The 21,840-nt window shown below is 45.0% G+C and overlaps 1 protein-coding gene across 1 annotated transcript; it reads left to right on the plus strand.

Annotated features, from left to right (window-relative positions):
- Positions 1–568: 568 nt before the first annotated feature.
- LOC130205957 (cullin-1) lies at positions 569–21,325 on the plus strand. The gene is made up of 23 exons (XM_056433559.1): positions 569–675; positions 9,006–9,454; positions 10,855–11,029; positions 11,098–11,265; positions 11,997–12,047; positions 12,176–12,266; positions 12,598–12,761; positions 13,375–13,537; positions 13,758–13,888; positions 14,559–14,666; positions 14,756–14,862; positions 14,937–14,985; positions 16,634–16,765; positions 16,862–16,979; positions 17,525–17,548; positions 17,751–17,827; positions 17,900–18,018; positions 18,598–18,703; positions 19,335–19,382; positions 19,605–19,687; positions 19,771–19,876; positions 20,716–20,829; positions 21,107–21,325. Exons 2-23 carry the CDS (start codon positions 9,315–9,317, stop codon positions 21,185–21,187), a joined length of 2,355 nt encoding a protein of 784 aa, XP_056289534.1. The 5' UTR covers positions 569–675; positions 9,006–9,314; the 3' UTR covers positions 21,188–21,325.
- Positions 21,326–21,840: the final 515 nt, after the last annotated feature.

Consider the following 21,840-nt stretch of genomic DNA (forward strand, 5'->3'; position numbering starts at 1 on the left):
TTAAAAACATAATCAAATAGAACAATATATATATATATATATATGTATAAAGCAGCGTTTTAATATTTTTTTAATGGAATTAATTAGAAAATATAGATATATCTATGCATGTTAAACTTAAATATATATTAATTCAAATATTTATCTATATTATATCTATTTATATATAAAGCATCTTTTTAATACAAAGGATTTACTGTGAGGTGAAAAATAAATAAAAAAGCTTGAATTAGAAGCAATAAAAAGTACATATTTGAGAACATAGTACACGTGCAGGGACACACAAAAAATACGTTAAAAAGATATAATTCTATTTAAAGTACAAATGACAATTAGCACGTTGTTCAAGGGTTATACCACCACAACACACACATGGCAACGATATATATGTTGTGTAATCATCATCGTAACATATATATATATATATATATATATATATATATAATTATTATTATATCTGACCATAAGGTATTGCACAACAAACATTTAAAAAAAAACGCCCGCGACGTCCGTATTTCCCACGGCGCCTGAACGCGGCGTGATTCGGTGGATGCCGAGCTGATCTTTGTGCGAACGAAGCGGAGCAGCAGAAACACGGCGGAGCGGGCGGCTTCTGGGGCCTAAGAACACACACTCACACGGCAACGACACGGCGACAGCGGCGCTGCTGCGATGGTGAGGAGACGCTTAATTCGTTTCGTGAACACACACCGGCGGTGGTTATTAATTTGTATTCGTCTTTTAACCACAAAAGAAGCGATCCGACCCTTACGAGCTAGCGAGCTAATGCTAATCGGCTAGCGGACTGTTTTCCTGACTCATTATTGAGCAGCTCGAGGAAGCTACGGCTCGAGGAAGCTAAGGCTGCCATTTTACACCGACAACACGGGCAGTTGGTGTCCCCCTCACCGGATAATACACCCGTAAATACCCCACGAAACATCGCATTTATCCCGAACTGTTTTTAAAATAAACCCACGCTCCCCAAAAGACGTTTTATTTTGATACGAAGCCGCCGGCGCTAACGCGGGGCTCATGTTGCGTAGCAAAGGGCTGGACGCGTTGGAGGGATAATCCAGAATCAAATGCCCAGAAAGGCGGCGAAGGTACCGGATGGGTTGTGTTCCTTCATCAGGATGTTCTGTCGGGAGTCCCGGGCTCGTTGCTGTAGCCCATCGGCCCTGTGTCTCCGTGGAGAGGGAGGTGGTCGTTTTTTTAAACCCCCTCAAACACTCTTTGAATACCTGTTAAAATAAATACCTGGTGCCTGTAGGCCTGTGGATGTTGGACAGGGGGGTACAGGGAGAAAACAAGGGGAAGAAGCCGCCTCTTCTGGTGGTTCCTTTATTTTGAAATCCAGTGAGCACCACGTTTGAAAAAAAATAAATACTAATTATACATTTGCATCCATTACTTTCTTCTTCTTCTGTGAGAAGTTTGTAAATGATGACGTGAGTGCAACTTCAACCCCATCTGGACAGGTGTCATTTTTCAACCCTCAACAATCTTTGAATACCTGTTAAAATAAATACCTGGCCTGTGGGATGTTGGAGAGGGGGGTACAGGGAGAGAAAAAGGCACTTTTTGGGGGATAAGACTCCTCTGCTGGTGGTTCCTTTATTTTGAAATCCGATGAGCACAACGTTTAAAAAATAATAATACTAATTATACATTTGCATCCATTACTTTCTTCTTCTTCTGTGAGAAGTTTGTAAATGATGGTGTGAGTGCAACTTCAGGTGTCATTTTTAAACCCTCAACACACTTTGAATACCTGTTAAAATAAATACCTGGTGCCTTCTAGCTCCGGGGATGTTGGAGAGGGGGGTGTAGGGGTATATTTTTTGGGGGGATAAGTCTCCTCTGCTGGTGGTCCCTTTTCTTATTTTGAAATACACTTATTTTCATACTAATTCTTCATTTTCCCCCTGTGAGTTGTAAATAATGACGTGAGTGCATCTGGCCATGTGTCATTTTTTAACCCTCAACACACACTTTGAATACCTGTTAAAATAAATACGTGGTGCCTTCATGGCCTGCAGAAAGGGAAGAAATAACAGGCACTTTTTTATTTTTTAAAGACCCCTCTGCTGGTGGAAACCATTGTTTGCTTCCTGTCTCGTTTATAATTTAAAAAGCACCATAAACACAGTTTGCACACCTCGTTTTACTAATTCAACATTTGCATCCATTGCTTTATTTTTTTGGTGACATTTGTAAACGCTGATGTGCCGATAATAACAGTTAGCAAACACGGCGTGGGGAGTCTCACGCTCTCATCCAATATTATCTTTTTATATATATTTATAAATGAAGACGGCTGTTCTTAAATAATCCTTTTACTCGATAGCTACCACGTTTATTTTGAGTTATTTGCCACTTGTGCTAAAAAGAAGTAAATATTGTATATTTCCACACGGACATGGGTTGGTATAAATAAGCATTTGTGGAAGATCTGATGGCTTCCCGCTGGCTTGTGACTCCCACTCGCTGAAGGAATGAGAGTCATGGTATAAAATAATCGTTTCCAGATCTGGATATATTTAAATAAAATCTATTCTGGTTTCTCTTGAACGATTCGGGGCTCTCTCCGTTTGCCGATTGTCTTTTTATCTCAACATTTAGGCCCTCATTTCATTTTTTTGCGTCTTTAATCTCAATTTATTGGGACTAACTTGTGAATTATGGTAATATTGTTGTCCTGAGAGGTTTTTATTGGTCGCTATACATCGGCTGCATTTGTTTCCCTTCCTCCCGGTGTTCATATTGAGACAAGAGGTGTAACCGAACATGTTCAGACGCAGTTTACAGGGTTCCTACGGTCATGGAAAACCTGGAAACGTCATGGCATTTTAAAAGTATTGTTTCCAGGCCTGGAAAAGTCATGGCAAAAAACTAATCATTAAAGTTTTGGAAAAGTCATGGAAATGTGTTATAATCACATGTTCATTTACGCCGAGTTTAAAATAATTAATATGTTTTTTTAAAGAAAAACGCTTAAAAATATAAGCCGGCGTACGCTCTCCATAAGCAACATGTTCGACATTTTTAATGCTTATACCGAGATTTCAGTTTGGTCATGGAAATTTGGTTTAAAGTCCTGGAAATCCACTGCTCAACATGTGTAAGAACCCTGTAATCTCAATTTATTGGGACTAACTTGTGAATTATGGTGAGCGGGCCGGTCTGCGTGGTCGTCCTCGAGGCCGGCGTCCGTAGCTTTCAATCACACACGGGTGTTTGTACACTGAAAGAATGTGGGCAGCATATGTTTACACTCTATTAATATCTTCAAGTATTATATCAATATTCTCCCCAAACTATAATAATCTGGGGAGAATCTTCTTCTTGCAGGAGGAGCGACGGCAACACACAGTTCAGCTCCTTTTGTTTACGTGTCGTCTTGTTCTGCAGTAAACGACAGCATGGAGCATCTTTATCGCCAATGAAACGTCGTCACCTGGTCCTGCAGGTGTTCGTCGTCACCGTGATGAAAAGTCACGACTCGCCTCTCTCGGTCGCCCAAACTCACGGGAGGGAGATCGATCCCCGGTTGCTTTTGTTATTGTTTATCCATCCATCCATTATCAATACCGCTTATCCTCATTAGGGTCGCGGGGCGCTGGAGCCGATCCCAGCTGACAGGGCGAAGGCAGGGGACACCCTGGACAGGCCGCCAGTCCATCCAGGGCACATATAGAGACATACAACCACTCACTCTCACATTCACACCTATGGGACATTTAGAGATCAATTAACCTGACTGCATGTCTTTGGACTGTGGGAGGAAGCCGGAGAACCCGGAGGGAACCCACGCTGCCACGGGGAGAACATGCAAACTCCACACAGAAGGACCGCCTCGACCGGGAATTGAACCCACGGCCCTCTTGCTGTGAGGCGACAGTGCTAGCCACTACACCACCGTGCAGCCCTGTTATTGTTTATGTTTATATAAAAATATGGCAAAAAAAGTAGAGTATTAGGTTGTTGAGTCTGGCGCGCGATGACCGGGGGGAACCGATTCACCGGGCTGAGTGGTCGCTGCTCCCTCTCTACCACTCTCTCTCTCACTCTCTCCTCTCTCTCTCTCTCACTCTCTCCTCTCTCTCTCTCTCTCCTTTCTCTCTCCTCTCTCTCTCCTCTCTCTCTCTCTCTCTCACTCTCTCTCCTCTCTCTCTCTCTCCTTTCTCTCTCCTCTCTCTCTCCTCTCTCTACCACTCTCTCTCTCTCTCTCCTCTCCACCACTCTCTCCATCTCTCTCTCTCTACCACTCTCTCCTCTCTCTCTACCTCTCTCCACTCCCTCTCTCTCTACCACTCTCTCCTCTCCTCTCTCTATCTCTCTCCCTCTCCTCTCTCTCTACCACTCTCTCCTCTCTCTCTCTATCTCTCCACCTCTCCTCTCTCCTCTCTCTCCTCTCTCTACCACTCTCCTCTCTCTCTCTATCTCTCCACCTCTCTCTCTCTACCTCTCTCCACTCCCTCTCTCTCCACCACTCTCTCCTCTCCTCTCTCTATCTCTCTCTACCACTCTCTCCTCCTCTCTCTACCTACCACTCTCTCCTCTCTCTCTCTCTCTCTCTCCACCTCTCCCTCTCTCCTCTCTCTCTACCCCTCTCCTTTCTATCTCTCCACCTCTCTCTCTCCTCACTCCTCTCTCCTCTCTCTACCACTCTCCTCTCTATCTCTCCACCTCTCTCTCTACCTCTCTCCACTCCCTCTCTCTCCACCACTCTCTCCTCTCCTCTCTCTATCTCCCTCCTCTCTCTCTCTACCACTCTCTCCTCTCTCTCTCTCTCCACCTCTACCTCTCTCCTCTCTCTCTACCCCTCTCCTCTCTATCTCTCCACCTCTCTCCTCTCTCTCTCTCCACCTCTCTCCTCTCTCCTCTCTCTCTCGACCTCTCTCCTCTCTCTCTCTCTCTCTCCTCTCTCTCTACCACTCTCCTCTCTCTCTACCTCTCTCCTCTCTCTCTACCACTCTCCTCTCTCTCCACTCTCTCTCTCTCTCTCTCCACTCCCTGCATGCTTTCAGACACTCTGTACTTCCTGGGTTGAGGCAACAGCTCCTCAGTCACAATGTGCCGGTGAGGCTCGTCTGCCTGAGTCCCACACAATTCCTCCACATGACTCATCCCTCTGGACTGGAATTCAATTCATGGGCCTTTTTTAATTATTTTAAACGTGAAGATGTACGTTTGAATAGTGCTCTCTCTCTCTCTCTCTCTGATTCGTATCATTCAAATCTGCCGATATAGATTACGCAACTATTCCTGTAAATTCCCTTATTTGACTTCTTTAAACCTCGCTGCACGGAAGTGGTTGTTATTAAAATGTGAGGCAACATGAGGCCTAATAATATTTTACAGCGCAGAGGTTGACATTGAACCGTATCTGATGAGCACCCGGTCCACTTCCTCGGTTCAGTGTCGATACCGATCCGGGATATTTGATTGGTGCGTCTCCCAAGTCCACGGTGATGCGTTCAAGGTGCTCGCTTCATCCCATCAACGGTCTTAAAAACCCAACGCGGTTAAATTTATGATCACGACGAGGAAAAAGCAGCCAGATTATTTGAACCCTGAAGAGGAAAAGAGATGTGTTTCTTCTTCTGACACCGGCAAATATATATATAAATATATATATATATAGAAATATTTCTCTCTCTCTATATATAGATATATATAGAAATATTTATATATATATAGAAATATTTCTCTCTCTATATATATTTATATAAATATATATATATATCCGCGGCGCTGATGCCGGGTCAGATGCTGTAGACGAGCCGCTCATCTAATACCCTCTGCTGTGGCAATCTGAAATCTGATCCCAGAGCTGCTGCGAAAGTGCACCTCTTCAACCGGGAGCCCGAGAACGAACGCTCCCCACCCCCCACCCCCCCGCCGTAGTCGAGTGGCTACTCGGCGAAGGTATTGTCTGCCCCCAGTTGCCATGGCAACTGCCGGAGCACCTTAGGTAGGTAGGTAGGGGCTGCCTTTATTTATTCTTTCACTGGAGTTCAGTGAGGATCTGATGAGCGGAGGCCGAAGCGGGTCTCGGGTCCGGGCCGCTCGGCGTCCATCGCTACCTGACACGCCGGCGTCCTCGTCCCGCACGAGCCGGCGCTGTTGAATTTTGGGCAGTAGATTTAATATCAGTCCATCAGTGAGTTCACATTTTTATGAAACTCCAGCGAAATGCAATCCCCCCCCCTCCTCTTCCTCCTGTCGGATCGGCCCGTGGAGAACGAGTCGACCCGGCTGAATGTTTCACCACGTTTAATTTAACTCAAATCGCCTGTGATGTTATTTTACGGCCGTGGTAAACTTACCTGTTCGTCCACCTTGTCAGTGTGTAGTCAGGGAAGGGTGCAGGTGTGTATTAGTTAATGAAGGGTGCAGGTGTGTATTAGTTAATGAAGGGTACAGGTGTGTATTAGTTAATGAAGGGTGCAGGTGTGTATTAGTTAATGAAGGGTACAGGTGTGTATTAGTTAATGAAGGGTACAGGTGTGTATTAGTTAATGAAGGGTACAGGTGTGTATTAGTTAATGAAGGGTACAGGTGTGTATTAGTTAATGAAGGGTACAGGTGTGTATTAGTTAATGAAGGGTACAGGTGTGTATTAGTTAATGAAGGGTACAGGTGTGTATTAGTTAATGAAGGGTGCAGGTGTGTATTAGTTAATGAAGGGTGCAGGTGTGTATTAGTTAATGAAGGGTGCAGGTGTGTATTAGTTAATGAAGGGTACAGGTGTGTATTAGTTAATGAAGGGTACAGGTGTGTATTAGTTAATGAAGGGTACAGGTGTGTATTAGTTAATGAAGGGTGCAGGTGTGTATTAGTTAATGAAGGGTGCAGGTGTGTATTAGTTAATGAAGGGTACAGGTGTGTATTAGTTAATGAAGGGTACAGGTGTGTATTAGTTAATGAAGGGTGCAGGTGTGTATTAGTTAATGAAGGGTACAGGTGTGTATTAGTTAATGAAGGGTGCAGGTGTGTATTAGTTAATGAAGGGTACAGGTGTGTATTAGTTAATGAAGGGTACAGGTGTGTATTAGTTAATGAAGGGTACAGGTGTGTATTAGTTAATGAAGGGTACAGGTGTGCAGTTGGGCGTTGCTTCCCCGGCGTCAACAGGAAGTGAGGCTCAGGTAGCTCCTCCTCTCACGGTGACCCCGGGTCGCCTCCTGAGTCTGCGGCCCGGTGGCGTCTGAATATAGAGCCGAGCGGCGCCGCCTGCACGGGGCGGACTCTGCCCTCCGTCTCGTCTGTGAGGCTCGTTGGCACGGCGACCCTCGCTCAGGGCTGATGATTTGAAATGACTCTGTTCTGACACCTGGACATCCAGTTACTACGACGACGTCGTCCCAGCTCCGCTCGGCAGCCGAGAGTTTTCACTCGCAATAAAAGCCCTTTGATGTTTGATGGAGGATTTATTATTCTTATTTTCAGTTTCATCAAACTAAAGACATGAGATCTGTTTGCTGTGTTTCGCAGCGGTTGGTTGTGAACATGTTTTGAGTCCCTGTGGACGGGCCAGGTGAGCGCCAGGTACGCCAGGTGAGCTTCATCACAACGAGAGACGCTCCAACGGAAACTCACGCTATGAATTTACTGTATTTTCTCTTTCAGTTTCCAGGAATCCGGTTTTCATCCAGTCGTTTTATTCTTTACTCTCAACTTGTTTACAAATTAAAGCCTGTTGTGAAGTCCTTTGTTTGGTCTCGCTCTCTCTCTCCTTCTGTCTCGCTCCCTCTCTCTCTCCTTCTCTCTCTGTCTCTCTCCTTCTGTCTCTCGCTCTCTCTCTCCTCCCTCTCTCTCTCCTCTCTCTGTCTCTCTCCTTCATCTCTCTCTCTCCTCTCTGTCTCTCTCCTCCATCTCTGTCTCCTCCCCCTCTCTCTCCTCCATCTCTCTCTCTCTCTCTCACACCTTCTCTCTCTCCTCTCTGTCTCTCTCCTCTCTCTGTCTCCTCCCCCTCTCTCTCTGTGTCTCTCCTCCCTCTGTCTATCTCCTCTCTCTCTCTGTGTCTCTCCTTCATCTCTGTCTCCTCCCCCTCTGTCTCTCTCCTCCATCTCTGTCTCTCTCCTCCATCTCTGTCTCCTCCCCCTCTCTCTCTCTCTCACCTTCTCTCTCTGTCTCTCTCCTCCATCTCTCTCTCTCTCTCTCACCTTCTCTCTCTGTCTCTCTCCTCACTTTGTCTCCTCCCCCTCTCTCTGTCTCTCTCTCCTCCATCTCTGTCTCCTCCCCCTCCATCTCTGTCTCTCCTCCATCTCTCTCTCTCACCTTCTCTCTCTGTCTCTCTCCTCCCTCTCTCTCTCTCCTCCCTCTCTCTCTGTCTCTCTCTCCTCTCTGTCTCTCTCCTCCTCTCTCTCTCCTCTCCCTCATCTCTGTCTCTCTCCTCCCTCTCTCTCTGTTTCTCTCCTCACTTTGTCTCCTCCCCCTCTCTCTGTCTGTCTCTCCTCCCTCTATCTCTGTCTGTCTCTCCTCCCTCTATCTCTCTCTGTCTCTCTCCACCCTCTCTCTCTCTCTCTCTCATCGATGCTGCAGACCCTTCTTCTCCTCCTCCTGTCTTCGCCACTGGGATGAAGCTTTGGTTCTGTCATCGTGAAGCCTCTCCTCTCCTCTCCCTAACGAGCTGATCCTCACAGCTCTGACCCTGAAGACTCGTGAAGCTCCAGTGTGTTTTCTCTCACTGGACCTTTAATTTTACATGTTTGGGGTAAAGGTTCATTAACAAACGTGCAGAAAAGAGTTTTTTACATCGTGATGAAATGTCGTCTCGGTGAGGTTTAAACTAGGGATCGTCTCCCGGAGAGAAGATGAGACCGTCTCCTCTGTGTAGAAGTGGACTGATGTCACGGGGCTCAGAGCCCGGTGTCGGCCCATGAGACCAGAACCTGGTGATGTGGAGCGGTTTAACACCGTTAACTGTCCTCTGGTGTTGTCGTCGTCTCTTTTTATTCCTCGGCAATAACGACTCTTCTTTTTTCTGCTCGCAGGTCATCTGGTGAGGCGGCGCCGCCACAGGTTTAAGGAGCGGCAAACAGCCCCCCCGCCACCAGGCTTGCAGAGTGGGACGACTGCATCTGGCCTCGCAGCCCCCCGCCCCGCCCGCCCCCGACGACCAGCTTCCCGCCGCCAGATGGACAGCGCCCTCTGAGAGCCGCGCGAGCCAGGACCTGAGAGACCCCACGACCCTCGAGGAGCGGCGACTCGTGGGGGGCGGGACGGGGCGGTGGGTCGAACGCCCACCGGAGCAGGAAAGGGAGGGCGCGTGTTCGGCGAGGGAGAGGCGAGGACGAGCCGCGATGTCGTCGAACCGGACCCAGAACCCCCACGGACTGAAACAGATAGGCCTGGACCAGATCTGGGACGACCTGCGGGCGGGCATCCAGCAGGTGTACACGCGGCAGAGCATGGCCAAGTCGCGCTACATGGAACTCTACACGTATCCTCACAGGGGCGCAGGGCGGCTGGACTTACTTTTTTCTGTTTAAATTTCCCTTTTTCTGGCTTTTTATTTCGATTTTGAGAAAATAATGAAGTCAAATCTCTTTAGAACAAAACGTGACATAAAACTCACGATCTACCTTTTTTTTACAAGCCCGCCCAGAGAAAACAAGCCATTAGAATTCGTCATTTTAATTCATTTTTCAACATTTTCTGTCATCTTCTTCAATCGATCTTGAGTCAAATCTCTTAAAAACAAAAAGTCACTCACTTTCTGCCGTTCAAAAAAAAAAATTTTTTTTGATTTCGCGGTTGATTTGTCGGTCTCTGGCGAGCTGCTTCCTTCACTCTGAAACCTAAACCGATTCTTACCCCCGTCTCGTATGCGTCTCGCTGATCAGAGCGACCCGCAGCCAGATTCCCGAAAGCAGGAAACGACCCGCAGGAAACGACCCGCGTCAAACACCGTCGGATCGTTCGTCTCGGGGACGTCCCAGAAAGTTGAAACCCGGCTCCGGTTAAACGTCCCAACGCCATAAAACACTCGCGTGGTTTGTTTATGTTTTTCTTCCGAGGGCACATGTTGTTGTTGCTTCACAGCCTCACTTCCTGTTATGAACCTTTTTCCAGCTCCACAGGACGTCGTCATTTCCCTGAAGTATGAAACGTCCCTCGCCGGTGAACTGATCCCGACGGGCAGAAAGAATGAACGCCGCTAGTTTAAACCACAATCTTCGAGCGGCATGTTTGGGTTTTCCGGAGCTTCGTGGTCGTGTCACTCGTCCCCAATTTATTGTGGAGGGTTTGTTGTGAAAGAGAATCATCTTTTGTAGAGGAGGGATGTCGAGTTACTACGTCTTGACTGTTACAGATTACACATAAACCCGTTTTTGGCTCCTCCTGTTGTATAGAAGTCTGTGCTTCATGTGTTAAGCTGCATTCTCTCTAATTACCACCAGGGGGCGACTCCTCTGGTTGTATAGAAGTATATGCTTCATGTGTTGAAGCTGCATTCTCTCTCCTGACCACCAGGGGGCGACTCCTCTGGTTGTATAGAAGTCTATGCTTCATGTGTTAAAGCTGCATTCTTTCTCCTGACCACCAGGGGGCGACTCCTCTGTCCGCAATCTGTAGTTTAAAGTCTTCTATACAGCATGATGTCATCATTTATACTTTATGGTCATTTAGAGTCACACAGACCATGAAGCAGGGGGCGCTTTAGGGGCGGGGCTACAGGTGATTGACAGGTCGACTCCAGAGACGTGTGCGCCGTCTCAGTCGCTCCTCCTCAGTCTAGATGTGATCACTTCCTGTTTACTGGTTGCAAACAAAAATGGTGTTGCCTGAAATGCTTCGTTTGACCCGTGTTGTGTTCCTTAACCCCCCCCCCCCCCTCAGACATGTATATAACTATTGTACCAGCGTGCACCAGTCCAGCCAGGGCCGCGGCTCGGTGCCGCCGGCCAAGCCCTCCAAAAAGTCCACCACGCCGGGCGGCGCTCAGTTCGTGGGCCTGGAGCTCTACAAGCGGCTCAAAGAGTTCCTGAAGAACTACCTGACCAGCCTGCTCAAGGTGAGTCCTCGTCGGGTTTCGCCTCGCCGGCCGTCTCGCTTCACGCCGTCTCCTTCCCCCCCGCCCAGGACGGCGAGGACCTGATGGACGAGGGCGTGCTGAAGTTCTACACGCAGCAGTGGGAGGACTACCGCTTCTCCAGCAAGGTCCTCAACGGGATCTGCGCCTACCTCAACCGCCACTGGGTCCGGCGGGAGTGCGACGAGGGACGCAAGGGCATCTACGAGATCTACTCGGTGCGTGGGCTAGGATTCACGCTAACGGAATAAAACGCGGGGGAAACGTACCGTTCGTTTATCCCGGGAGACGGAATTTCAAAATAAGAGTCTTCTGTGGATTTTGCGTTTTCTCCCGAATTTTTCGATGCAAATTCAAAAGGTTTAAAAATGTGTTATTATTTACGTGTTTAGGGAATAATACGAAGACTTCACGCCGCTTTAGAAGCGGGAGGATATTTATCTTTATATTAAACTATTTAATACACGACTTGTTTCTTTAGACTTCTACAAAGTCAGTAAAGTAGTCTGATCACGATCCCTCCGCTGCCTCGTGGAGGTTAGTTTAACTTCAGAGGAGTCGGATTTTTAAAACAAAATTCTTCGTAAAGTAACGAATTTACTTTGATTTATCGGTTTATTTAGTTAATAATAAATAAGCAAACTTGTCACGAGGACCGACAATGAAAGAACTCGATGTATTTAAATTGATTAAAATAATTTTATATATATATAATAATTTTAATTTATTTATATATTTAAAATATATGTATTTAAATTGATTTATATTTAATTGATATATATTTAACTTTTTTTCTAAATAAATGTATTTAAATTGATGTTGATATTTTATATTAAACTATTTAATACACAACTTGTTTCTTTAGAATTCTACAAAGGCATTAATGTAGTCTGATTACAGTCTCGTTGACCTCTCGTTGACCTTCTCGTTCTCTCCGTTTCCTCCCCAGCTGGCACTAGTGACCTGGAGGGAGTGTTTATTCCGACCCCTCAACAAGCAGGTGTGTTAAGCTCCTCCCCCTCCCAACATATTATGTGCTTTTTCTTCTTTCTTTTCTTTTGCTGAAATGAAATCTCTCCATCTGCTTGAATCTGTCCTCGTCACCATGAAACAAATCTCGTTGCCCAGGTAACGAACGCGGTGCTGAAGCTGATCGAGCGGGAGAGGAACGGGGAGACCATCAACACCCGGCTGATCAGCGGCGTGGTCCAGTCTTATGGTGGGTCACAGCTTCAGGGTCACGTCGGCTTCTCCCGTCTGTCTCACCCCAACCTGTCTCACCCCTACCTGTCTTCTCACCCCTACCTGTCTTCTCACCCCTACCTGTCTTCTCACCCCTACCTGTCTTCTCACCCCTACCTGTCTTCTCACCCCTACCTGTCTTCTCACCCCTACCTGTCTTCTCACCCCTACCTGTCTTCTCACCCCTACCTGTCTTCCCACCCCTAACTGTCTTCTCACCCCTACCGGTCTCACCCCTACCTGTCTTCTCACCCCTACCTGTCTCACCCCTAACTGTCTTCTCACCTCTACCTGTCTCCCCCCTCCAGTGGAGCTGGGTCTGAACGAGGAGGACGCCTACGCCAAGGGCCCGACGCTGTCCGTGTACAAAGAGTACTTTGAGTGCCAGTTCCTCACCGACACCGAGCGGTTCTACACGCGCGAGAGCACCGAGTTCCTGCAGCAGAACCCGGTCACCGAGTACATGAAGAAGGTAACGGGGGGAGAGGGAGGTGTAGACGGGGAGGAGAGGGAGGTGTAGACGGGGAGGAGGTGGGGAGGGAGGTGTAGACGGGGAGGGAGGTGTAGACGGGGAGGGAGGTGTAGATGGGGAGGAGGTGGGGAGGGAGGTGTAGATGGGGAGGAGGTGGGGAGGGAGGTGTAGACGGGGAGGAGGTGGGGAGGGAGGTGTAGACGGGGAGGGAGATGTAGAAGGGGAGGGGAGGGAGGTGTAGACGGGGAGGAGGTGGGGAGGGAGATGTAGACGGGGAGGGAGGGAGGTGTGAGGAGGGAGAAGGTGGGGAGGGAGATGTAGACGGGGAGGGAGATGTAGAGGGAGGGAGAGGAGGTGTAGGAGGGAGGGAGGTGTAGACGGGAGGAGGTGTAGATGGGGAGGAGGTGGGGAGGGAGATGTAGACGGGGAGGGAGGTGTAGACGGGGAGGGAGGTGTAGAAGGGGAGGGGAGGGAGGTGTAGACGGGGAGGGAGATGTAGAAGGGGAGGGGAGGGAGATGTAGAAGGGGAGGGGAGGGAGGTGTAGACGGGGAGGAGGTGGGGAGGGAGGTGTAGATGGGGAGGAGCTCGTAACCAATGAGTGTTTCTGGCCAGGCGGAGGCTCGTCTGCTGGAGGAGCAGCGGCGTGTGCAGGTCTACCTCCACGAGTCCACCCAGGACGAGCTGGCCAGGAAGTGCGAGCAGGTGCTCATTGAGAAACACCTGGAGATCTTCCACACGGAGTTCCAGAACCTGCTGGACGCCGACAAGAACGAAGGTGAACCCGGAGGCTTCGTTTTGGAAACGAGCGTCCTTTAAACGATTGCCCCAAAACGACACCGTTCATCCTGTTGAACCTGCAACATCGGCAGGTTTTCTTCTTTCCCACGGTCCTTAAACGCGTCGTGTGCCTGGCGGACGCTTCCTCCGAGAATGAAAAGCTTATTTACGTTCACGATGTTGCGTAATAAGAACATGTCGCTGATCCCTCTCCTCAGATCTGGGCCGGATGTACAACCTGGTCTCGCGGATCACGGACGGTTTGGGCGAGCTGAAGAAACTTCTAGAGACTCACATCCACAACCAGGGCCTGGCCGCCATCGAGAAGTGCGGCGAGGCGGCGCTCAACGTACGGCTCGCCGCTTTAACTCTAGTTGCTGAACAACCTTCGTTTTATAGTCTTACTTATTTAAACAATTATTTATTTAGATTGATAAATATGTTTAAAAATATGTGTATTTAAATTGCTATATATATATATATATATTTACATATGTATTTAAATGAATATATATCAACAAATATATGTATTTAAATTTATATATATATATGTATTTAAATTTATATAACTTAAAAAATATATGTATTTATATATATATATATATATACAAAATATGCACATTTAAATATACAATTATATGTATGTATATATATATAACATTAAAATAAATATATTTATTTATAAATGTGTATATATATGAATTGAAATACATTTATTTATTTAAATTGATATACGTTTAAAAAATATACACATTTAAATAAAAATATCTATATACATTTAAATACATAAATATATCAATTTAAATGCATAAATATATACATACATTTAAATACATAAATGTATATATTTATATATAAATAAATATATTCACTTATCTATAAATACATGTATTTATCTTGATTTATATAAATAAATGTATTTATTTTTATTTATATAAATAAATAGAAACGAGTTGTCTGACAAAGGCTTGAGACGCATGTCATTGATAAAATATTAAAATAAATGTTCTTCATTCCAGGACCCCAAAGTGTACGTGCAGACAACCCTGGACGTCCACAAGAAGTACAACGCCCTGGTCATGTCCGCCTTCAACAACGACGCCGGCTTCGTGGCCGCACTCGACAAGGTCGGCCATCCCCCAGAATCCCCCAGAATCCCCCCCGCTGAAGTCTAACTATCTGAGGTCTTATTAACTGTTTCCCGCCGTCTCTCCAGGCTTGCGGCCGCTTCATCAACAACAACGCCGTGACCCGCATGGCTCAGTCGTCCAGCAAGTCCCCGGAGCTGCTGGCCCGGTACTGCGACTCCTTACTGAAGAAGAGGTGCGTTGTCCCACTACGCCTGAACGTGTCTCAGCTTCTGGAAGCTTCTGAGCTTTAATCTGTTTCCTCTGCAGCTCTAAAAACCCAGAGGAGGCGGAGCTAGAGGACACACTCAACCAAGTGGTGAGACATGCGCGTCTCTGTGTGTGTGTGCGGGTGTGGGTGTGTACATGTGTGTGTTTGTCTGTGTGTCTCCGTGTGAGTGTGTCTCTGTCTATGTGTGTGTGTTTGTGTCTCTCTTTGTGTGTGTGTGTGTGTGTGTGTGCGCGTCTCTCTATGTGTGTTTCTTTGTGTATGTATGCATGTGTGTGTGTGTGTGTGTGTGCGTATGTGTGTGTGTATGGTCTAAAGCAGTGGTCACCAACCTTTTTGAGCCCAAGATCCCTGACCTCCGCCTTCATGACCGGCAAGATCTCCCTATTGAGGCGTTGAGAGAAAACGACAGTCCAGACTGGACTTATGACTTTTTATTTGGCCTAATTGTCATTTTGGTCCAGCGTTCAAATTGATGTGACCAGGAACACAGAATTTAAGTGGAATATAACAAGTAAGATATTTGTTCACCGCACACAATATGAACAAGAAAAAACACATTTGTAATGAGCAGCTGGTTGAACTACCAATATAAATGTTGTATTTATTGTTGTTGCCTCTGTACCTGTACTCTAGCAATGGCAATAAATTGAATCCAATCCAATTACAACACAACACTGACAACATGATCAGTCAGTGCAACTCATGTAAGTTTAGCTCTCATCACAATGCCATCAAGTCATGTGACTCCAGTCAGTGTGATGGATGTGACTGAACTCTGTCTGTGAGCTTGCAGTTAGTTCATAATCACAGACACAGTCTGAGGCAGTCTGTCAGCTGTCTGTCAGTCATCCAGCTCCTGGTCTTTGATTTGGTGATTTTCTCAACTCCACTGATGAGTTTTTCGGGGCAAATTTGGTATTTATGAAAGTTTTCTCATCTGGGATTGGTTCTGAACTCAGACCGTTGGTGATTACATTCACATCAACTCAACAGACATCCTCAGATTTAAATAATTATCATAATAATAAATATGAGAATCACCATTTGTGACTCCTGCATCTGTCCCTTTTCAAATAATAGAATAAATGCAATTGCAATCACTTTCAAGTAAACCAGATTGCTCTATCGGACAAGAAAAAAAAGCTCAATGTTGAGCTTTTGTTTTGAAGGACAACAGCAGAAAAGCCGAAATCACGGAGGTAAGACCTGGCAAGTCGCCAAGAATCTCGGCTGTCACGCAGGCGTAACCTGTTAATGCCGTAACGTAAACATTTACACTACGGTACAGGCATTTCAACATTTATTTATTGATGACTCAGTTTCATGTTGGTGTACTTTGAGCTTGTGCAATATGTGAAGTTATCAAGGTCTTTCTGCATTTCCCCCTGCGCCTCACCTGTAGTGGTACGTTCCCCTCTCTCGGGGAGCACAGCTGACAACACGGCTGTGTAAGCGAACCCGTTTTCAGGCGTTCATGAATCAGGCGGAGATCTTTTCTGACCTCAATCTTCCAGTCAGAAAGAAAACATTTCAGAAGACACTTTAGAAAATGTTCGAAAACGAGGAACAATGTGTTTCTGAACTTATTTTCATTTTATTTTGGAGATCGACAGGGAACGTCTCCGAGATCGACCGGTCGATCGCGATCGACGGGTTGGCGACCACTGGTCTAAAGGCCTCTCGGGGCCTCTGCAGTACTTCCTCCTTCATTCTTTGGCCCCGCCCCTTTCCCCAGATGGTTGTGTTCAAGTACATCGAGGACAAAGACGTCTTCCAGAAGTTCTACGCCAAGATGCTCGCCAAGCGCCTCGTCCACCAGAACAGCGCCAGCGACGACGCCGAGGCCAGCATGATCTCCAAGCTGAAGGTGGCGCCGCGCGCCCGAGCCCCTCCCACCGAATCCGTCTGATTGTGTTGACATTGTTATTGTTGACGGTTGTTTGTTGTTGTTGTCGTCGTGCAGCAAGCGTGCGGCTTCGAGTACACGTCCAAACTGCAGCGGATGTTCCAGGACATCGGAGTCAGTAAAGACCTCAACGAGCAGTTCAAGAAGCACCTGACCAACTCTGAGCCTATGGACTGTGAGTACACACACACACACACACACGCGCTCCTTTGTACTCATGAATACATGCTCAGTTCACTCACTCGGAGCTAAAAATCACAGTTTTTCCAAATCAACATGAAGCCGAGTTTATTGTAAGATGTTTACAAATAAAATTAAACTATTTAAAATAAAATTAGAATTTCTGGCACCACTAGTTTATAAAGGATTATAGTTGTACACGCTCGTATTTGTGAAGCTTCGTCTGGTGCAGGATTATTATCTAATATAAAATGTCTTTTTTTAGATTTAGATATGAAAAAAATCTGCATATATTGCATTTATCCGAACGATGCGACAGTTCACCGGCCGGCCACTAGATGGCGCCCCGAGGTGGAGAACATCTGCAGAAGAGTCTCTCGCTGCTCTTTTTTAACATTTTATTTAACATGTTGTCGCAGTCTTGCTGTGTGTTCCATGTCCGCTCCAGTCTCATGAGTCTCTAATAAATAAACAATAACCACGCCGTGGCGCCGGTCCGCTCGCACGCCTCTAACGTGGCGTTTCTCTCCCCTCATGCAGCTCCTCTGGGCGGCGTCCAGATAAGTGAGTGAGGCTCGTCAGAAGACGGGCGAGTTTTCTGGGACTGAATTCAGTTCTCAGAATGTTTGTTTGTTGTTTTCTCTCCTGCCGCCCCTTTTCTTTATTTTGTCATTTAAAAACAAACATTCCAGGAATTTAAGCGTGAGGCACGATGCGCTGACCCCCAGACGGCGTCCCGTGCGTTCTCTCTCTCTCTGTCTTGCAGTGGACTTCAGTATCCAGGTGCTCAGCTCCGGGTCCTGGCCGTTCCAGCAGTCCTGCACCTTCGCGCTGCCTTCCGAGGTACTTTTTAAATAAATAAGCGTAGTACCGCTCTCGGCCACCAGGCGCGCTCTTACGCTCCCCTCTGTGCAGCTGGAGCGGAGCTACCAGCGCTTCACGGCGTTCTACGCCAGCCGGCACAGCGGCAGGAAGCTGACGTGGCTCTACCACCTGTCCAAAGGAGAGCTGGTCACCAACTGCTTCAAGAACAGGTGTGTGTGTGTCCACCCAGAAACCGCTTTTTATAAACAGCGGCGGAAATACACGAGGGAATAACTGATGTCACGAGATTAGATTCCTACAATTACAATTTATTTCTTTGTTTTTATATCATTAAAAACTATATTTATTGTGTGAAGTACAGATGGGACACACACCAGAACAACAACAAAACACTATTAAATCATCATAATTATGAGAGGACATTATGAGTTGTTTAAAACTTTTAATAACAATAAATAACCAGAAAGAAATAAGAATAAAATGTAATACGATTGTCTTGATTTAAGTTTTCTGTTCAAAATAATGTAAGAAAACACTTTAAATCTGTAGACTACAGCCTAAAAGTCTTATTATTACCTAAAAGTCTAATTTATTATTTACATTTTTATGACAATTGATCATAAATTGTAAGCCTAAATAAGTATGTATATATATATAAAAAGTGCCCCAATTTATGTATTAATGCTCCTGAGTTCAGTCAGTGGGGAACGATGCCCCTAAATAATGTGTGAATGTCGTCCCCTGAGCCCCTTTAATGACGCTTGTGTTGTTGTTGTTGTTGTTTCCAGGTACACGCTGCAGGCCTCCACCTTCCAGATGGCCATCCTGCTGCAGTACAACACGGAGGACAGCTACACCGTCCAGCAGCTGACGGACAGCACGCAGATCAAAACCGTGAGCAGCAATACCGCCTTAAGTAGTGACGAGGAGTAATGTACTACCTTAAGTAGTGACGAGTATTAATGTACGACCTTAAGTTATTTAATGAGTATTAATGTACTACCTTAAGTATTAATGTACTACCTTAAGTTATTTAATGAGTATTAATGTACTACCTTAAGTAGTGACGAGTAGTAATGTACTACCTTAAGTTATTTAATGAGTATTAATGTACTACCTTAAGTAGTGATTAGAAGTAATGTACTACCTTAAGTTATTTAATGAGTAATGTACTACCTTAAGTATTAATGTACTACCTTCAATGTACTACCTTAAGTTGTTTAATGAGTATTAATGTACTACCTTCAATGTACTACCTTAAGTTGTTTAATGAGTATTAATGTACTACCTTAAGTATTAATGTACTACCTTAAGCAGTAATGAGTATCAATGTACTACCTTAAGTTGTTTAATGAGTATTAATGTACTACCTTCAATGTACTACCTTAAGTTGTTTAATGAGTATTAATGTACTACCTTAAGTATTAATGTACTACCTTAAGCAGTAATGAGTATCAATGTACTACCTTAAGTTGTTTAATGAGTATTAATGTACTACCTTAAGTATTAATGTTTCTTTTTTCAGGACATTTTGGTTCAAGTTCTGCAGATTTTGTTAAAATCGAAGCTTCTGGTGAGAAAAAGTTTTTGGTCCTTTTTGTTTGTTTTGTGTTTTATGTCCTGAATGTTGGTTTCCTCGGTAACGGACGTTCAATTTTCCTTCAGCAGTTAAAAACATTTAAACTGAATGTTTGTGCCTTTTTAAATGAAAACTGGGCTTCACCTAATAGTTTGTAATAGTTTCTGTTCAGATCTCTCCTCTCTCTCATCTCTCTCTTTCTCTCTCTCTCTTCAGGTGATGGAGGACGAGAACGCCAATGTGGACGAAGTGGATTTCAAACCCGACACCGTCATCAAACTCTTCCTCGGATACAAGAAGTGAGAACTCGTCTTCAGTTTCACAGGAGTGAAACTTTCATGTTTTACTCCTCTCATGCTCCTCCTCTCCTCCTCCTCCTCAGTAAGAAGCTGAGGGTGAACATCAACGTGCCGATGAAGACTGAGCAGAAGCAGGAGCAGGAGACGACTCACAAGAACATCGAGGAGGACCGCAAGCTCCTCATCCAGGTCGGTCCCCTCCTTATTTAAATATACCAGACGTGCTCCTCTTAGAGCTGCTGTGGAGACGCCATGTGATCATATTACAAGTTAAATATATTAAACTTCTTTGCTGATAACAATGAGGAACTTTTATCAATTACTATATTTATATATATTATTATTATAAAATACTATACATTAAAAAATACTGTATTAATATTCTACAAATATTCACTCATTAGAAAACCCATAACTTATATAAAGTACTATATTATTAGAAAACACTATTATAAAATAATGTATTAATATTCTACAAATATTCACTTACTAAAAAAACAAGTTAAATAAAATACTATATTATTATAAAATAATGTATTAATATTCTACAAATATTCACTCATTAGAAAAACCATAAAACCTCAATAAAATACTATTATTATAAAATACTGTATTAATATTCTACAAATATTCACTCATTAGAAAACCCATAACTTATATAAAGTACTATATTATTAGAAAATAATGTATTAATATTCGACAAATATTCAATCATTAAATAAACTCAAACTTATATAAAATACTATGAGAAAATAATTAATATTCTACAAATATTCACTCATTAAAAGAAATCCATAAAATGCTTTTTTAAAAACTTATATAAAATACAATATTAATCTTAAAATACTCTGTATTAATATCTTAAAATATGATATATTATTTTGATAAAGACAATTTATTTTTATTTTACTCGGATGAAAACTTAAAATGTCCCCACAAAGGTCAAAGCTTCAGCCTTTACCCTCGTTAAGAGTACAGATATCTTAATTTAATTAGTGATGATGATGATGAAGATGATGTGCTTGCAGGCTGCCATCGTGAGGATCATGAAGATGAGGAAGGTCCTGAAGCACCAGCAGCTTCTGGCTGAAGTGCTGAACCAGCTGTCTTCCAGGTTCAAGCCCAGAGTCCCCGTCATCAAGGTAAGGCACGCCTCGGTGCGTTCAGGCGCTGCTCGTGAAAATGAGCACCGGGCGGGCAATTCTGTAAAACTACGTTTTTTGGTGGTCGTTTTTTTTATTTTTTTAAAGATGTTTAAAAACGGACAATAGAGATTAATTATGACAATATTTATTTAAAAAATTAATAAGGGAACTATCAAAAGTCTGGTGGCGTTCTTGTTTGTTTGTCAACAAAAACACTGAATGTCTCCCTAGTAAGTGACCTTAAAGCTGTGCTCTGTCTCCCCCTGGTGGACAGAAATGCATCGACATCCTGATAGAGAAGGAGTACCTGGAGCGAGTGGACGGTGAGAAGGACACGTACAGCTACCTGGCCTGAACGTCCTCCTCCTCCCTCCCTTCCCTTGCCTCCTTCCCTCCTCCCCGCCCGCCCTCCGTTTTATTTGTTATATTCATTTTTTTTTTCTTTTTAATTTTATGTCTGAGTAATAAAGTGAGGATCCCTCTGAGCAGCGGACATGTTTGTGAGTGTGTCGCTGATCATGTGACCGCCCTGAGAAGTAAGGGAGGGGGGGGGGGACCCCGTCACACACTCACCATAGGACACACACGCACACTTCCTTGTTGTCATTGTAAATAACAACCAGACTACGAGGGGAAAACAAAACAACAAGCTGCTCCTTCCTTTACATAAACGTGATGAATTAGCCTTCAGCCAATCAGGAGAGCCGCATCCAAAGCTGTCTGCATGCTACCTGCACCGGTCACCACGGCAACACGGGGAAGATTTAAAATAAATATAAAGAGTGTCGCCGGGCGGACAACGACATCGTGATTTAAACGTCTGCGGCGGAGGAGGAGGAAGGTGGTGAGTTGATGGCCGCCATGATGCTTCTTTACCTGCTGCAGGTGTCTCGGTTTGTTTTGTTGTCTGTTGGGTTCGAGGAGTTTAACGACCGAGGCGGACATTTGTATAGTGTGGTTCATTTTCTAAATGTGATAAATAAAAAACAAGGAAAGATTTTCTCTAAA

This window comes from Pseudoliparis swirei, chromosome 16, assembly GCF_029220125.1.
Source record: "Pseudoliparis swirei isolate HS2019 ecotype Mariana Trench chromosome 16, NWPU_hadal_v1, whole genome shotgun sequence".
Classification (NCBI taxonomy): domain Eukaryota; kingdom Metazoa; phylum Chordata; class Actinopteri; order Perciformes; family Liparidae; genus Pseudoliparis; species Pseudoliparis swirei.

Excerpts from the sequence above, each read along its gene's own strand:
- LOC130205957 (XM_056433559.1), top strand. The coding sequence starts at position 9,315 with ATGTCGTCGAACCGGACCCAGAACCCCCACGGACTGAAACAGATAGGC. Across the intron at positions 16,766-16,861 it reads GCATGATCTCCAAGCTGAAG|CAAGCGTGCGGCTTCGAGTA; the intron begins GTGGCGCCGCGC and ends GTCGTCGTGCAG. Across the intron at positions 18,019-18,597 it reads ACCAACTGCTTCAAGAACAG|GTACACGCTGCAGGCCTCCA; the intron begins GTGTGTGTGTGT and ends TGTTGTTTCCAG.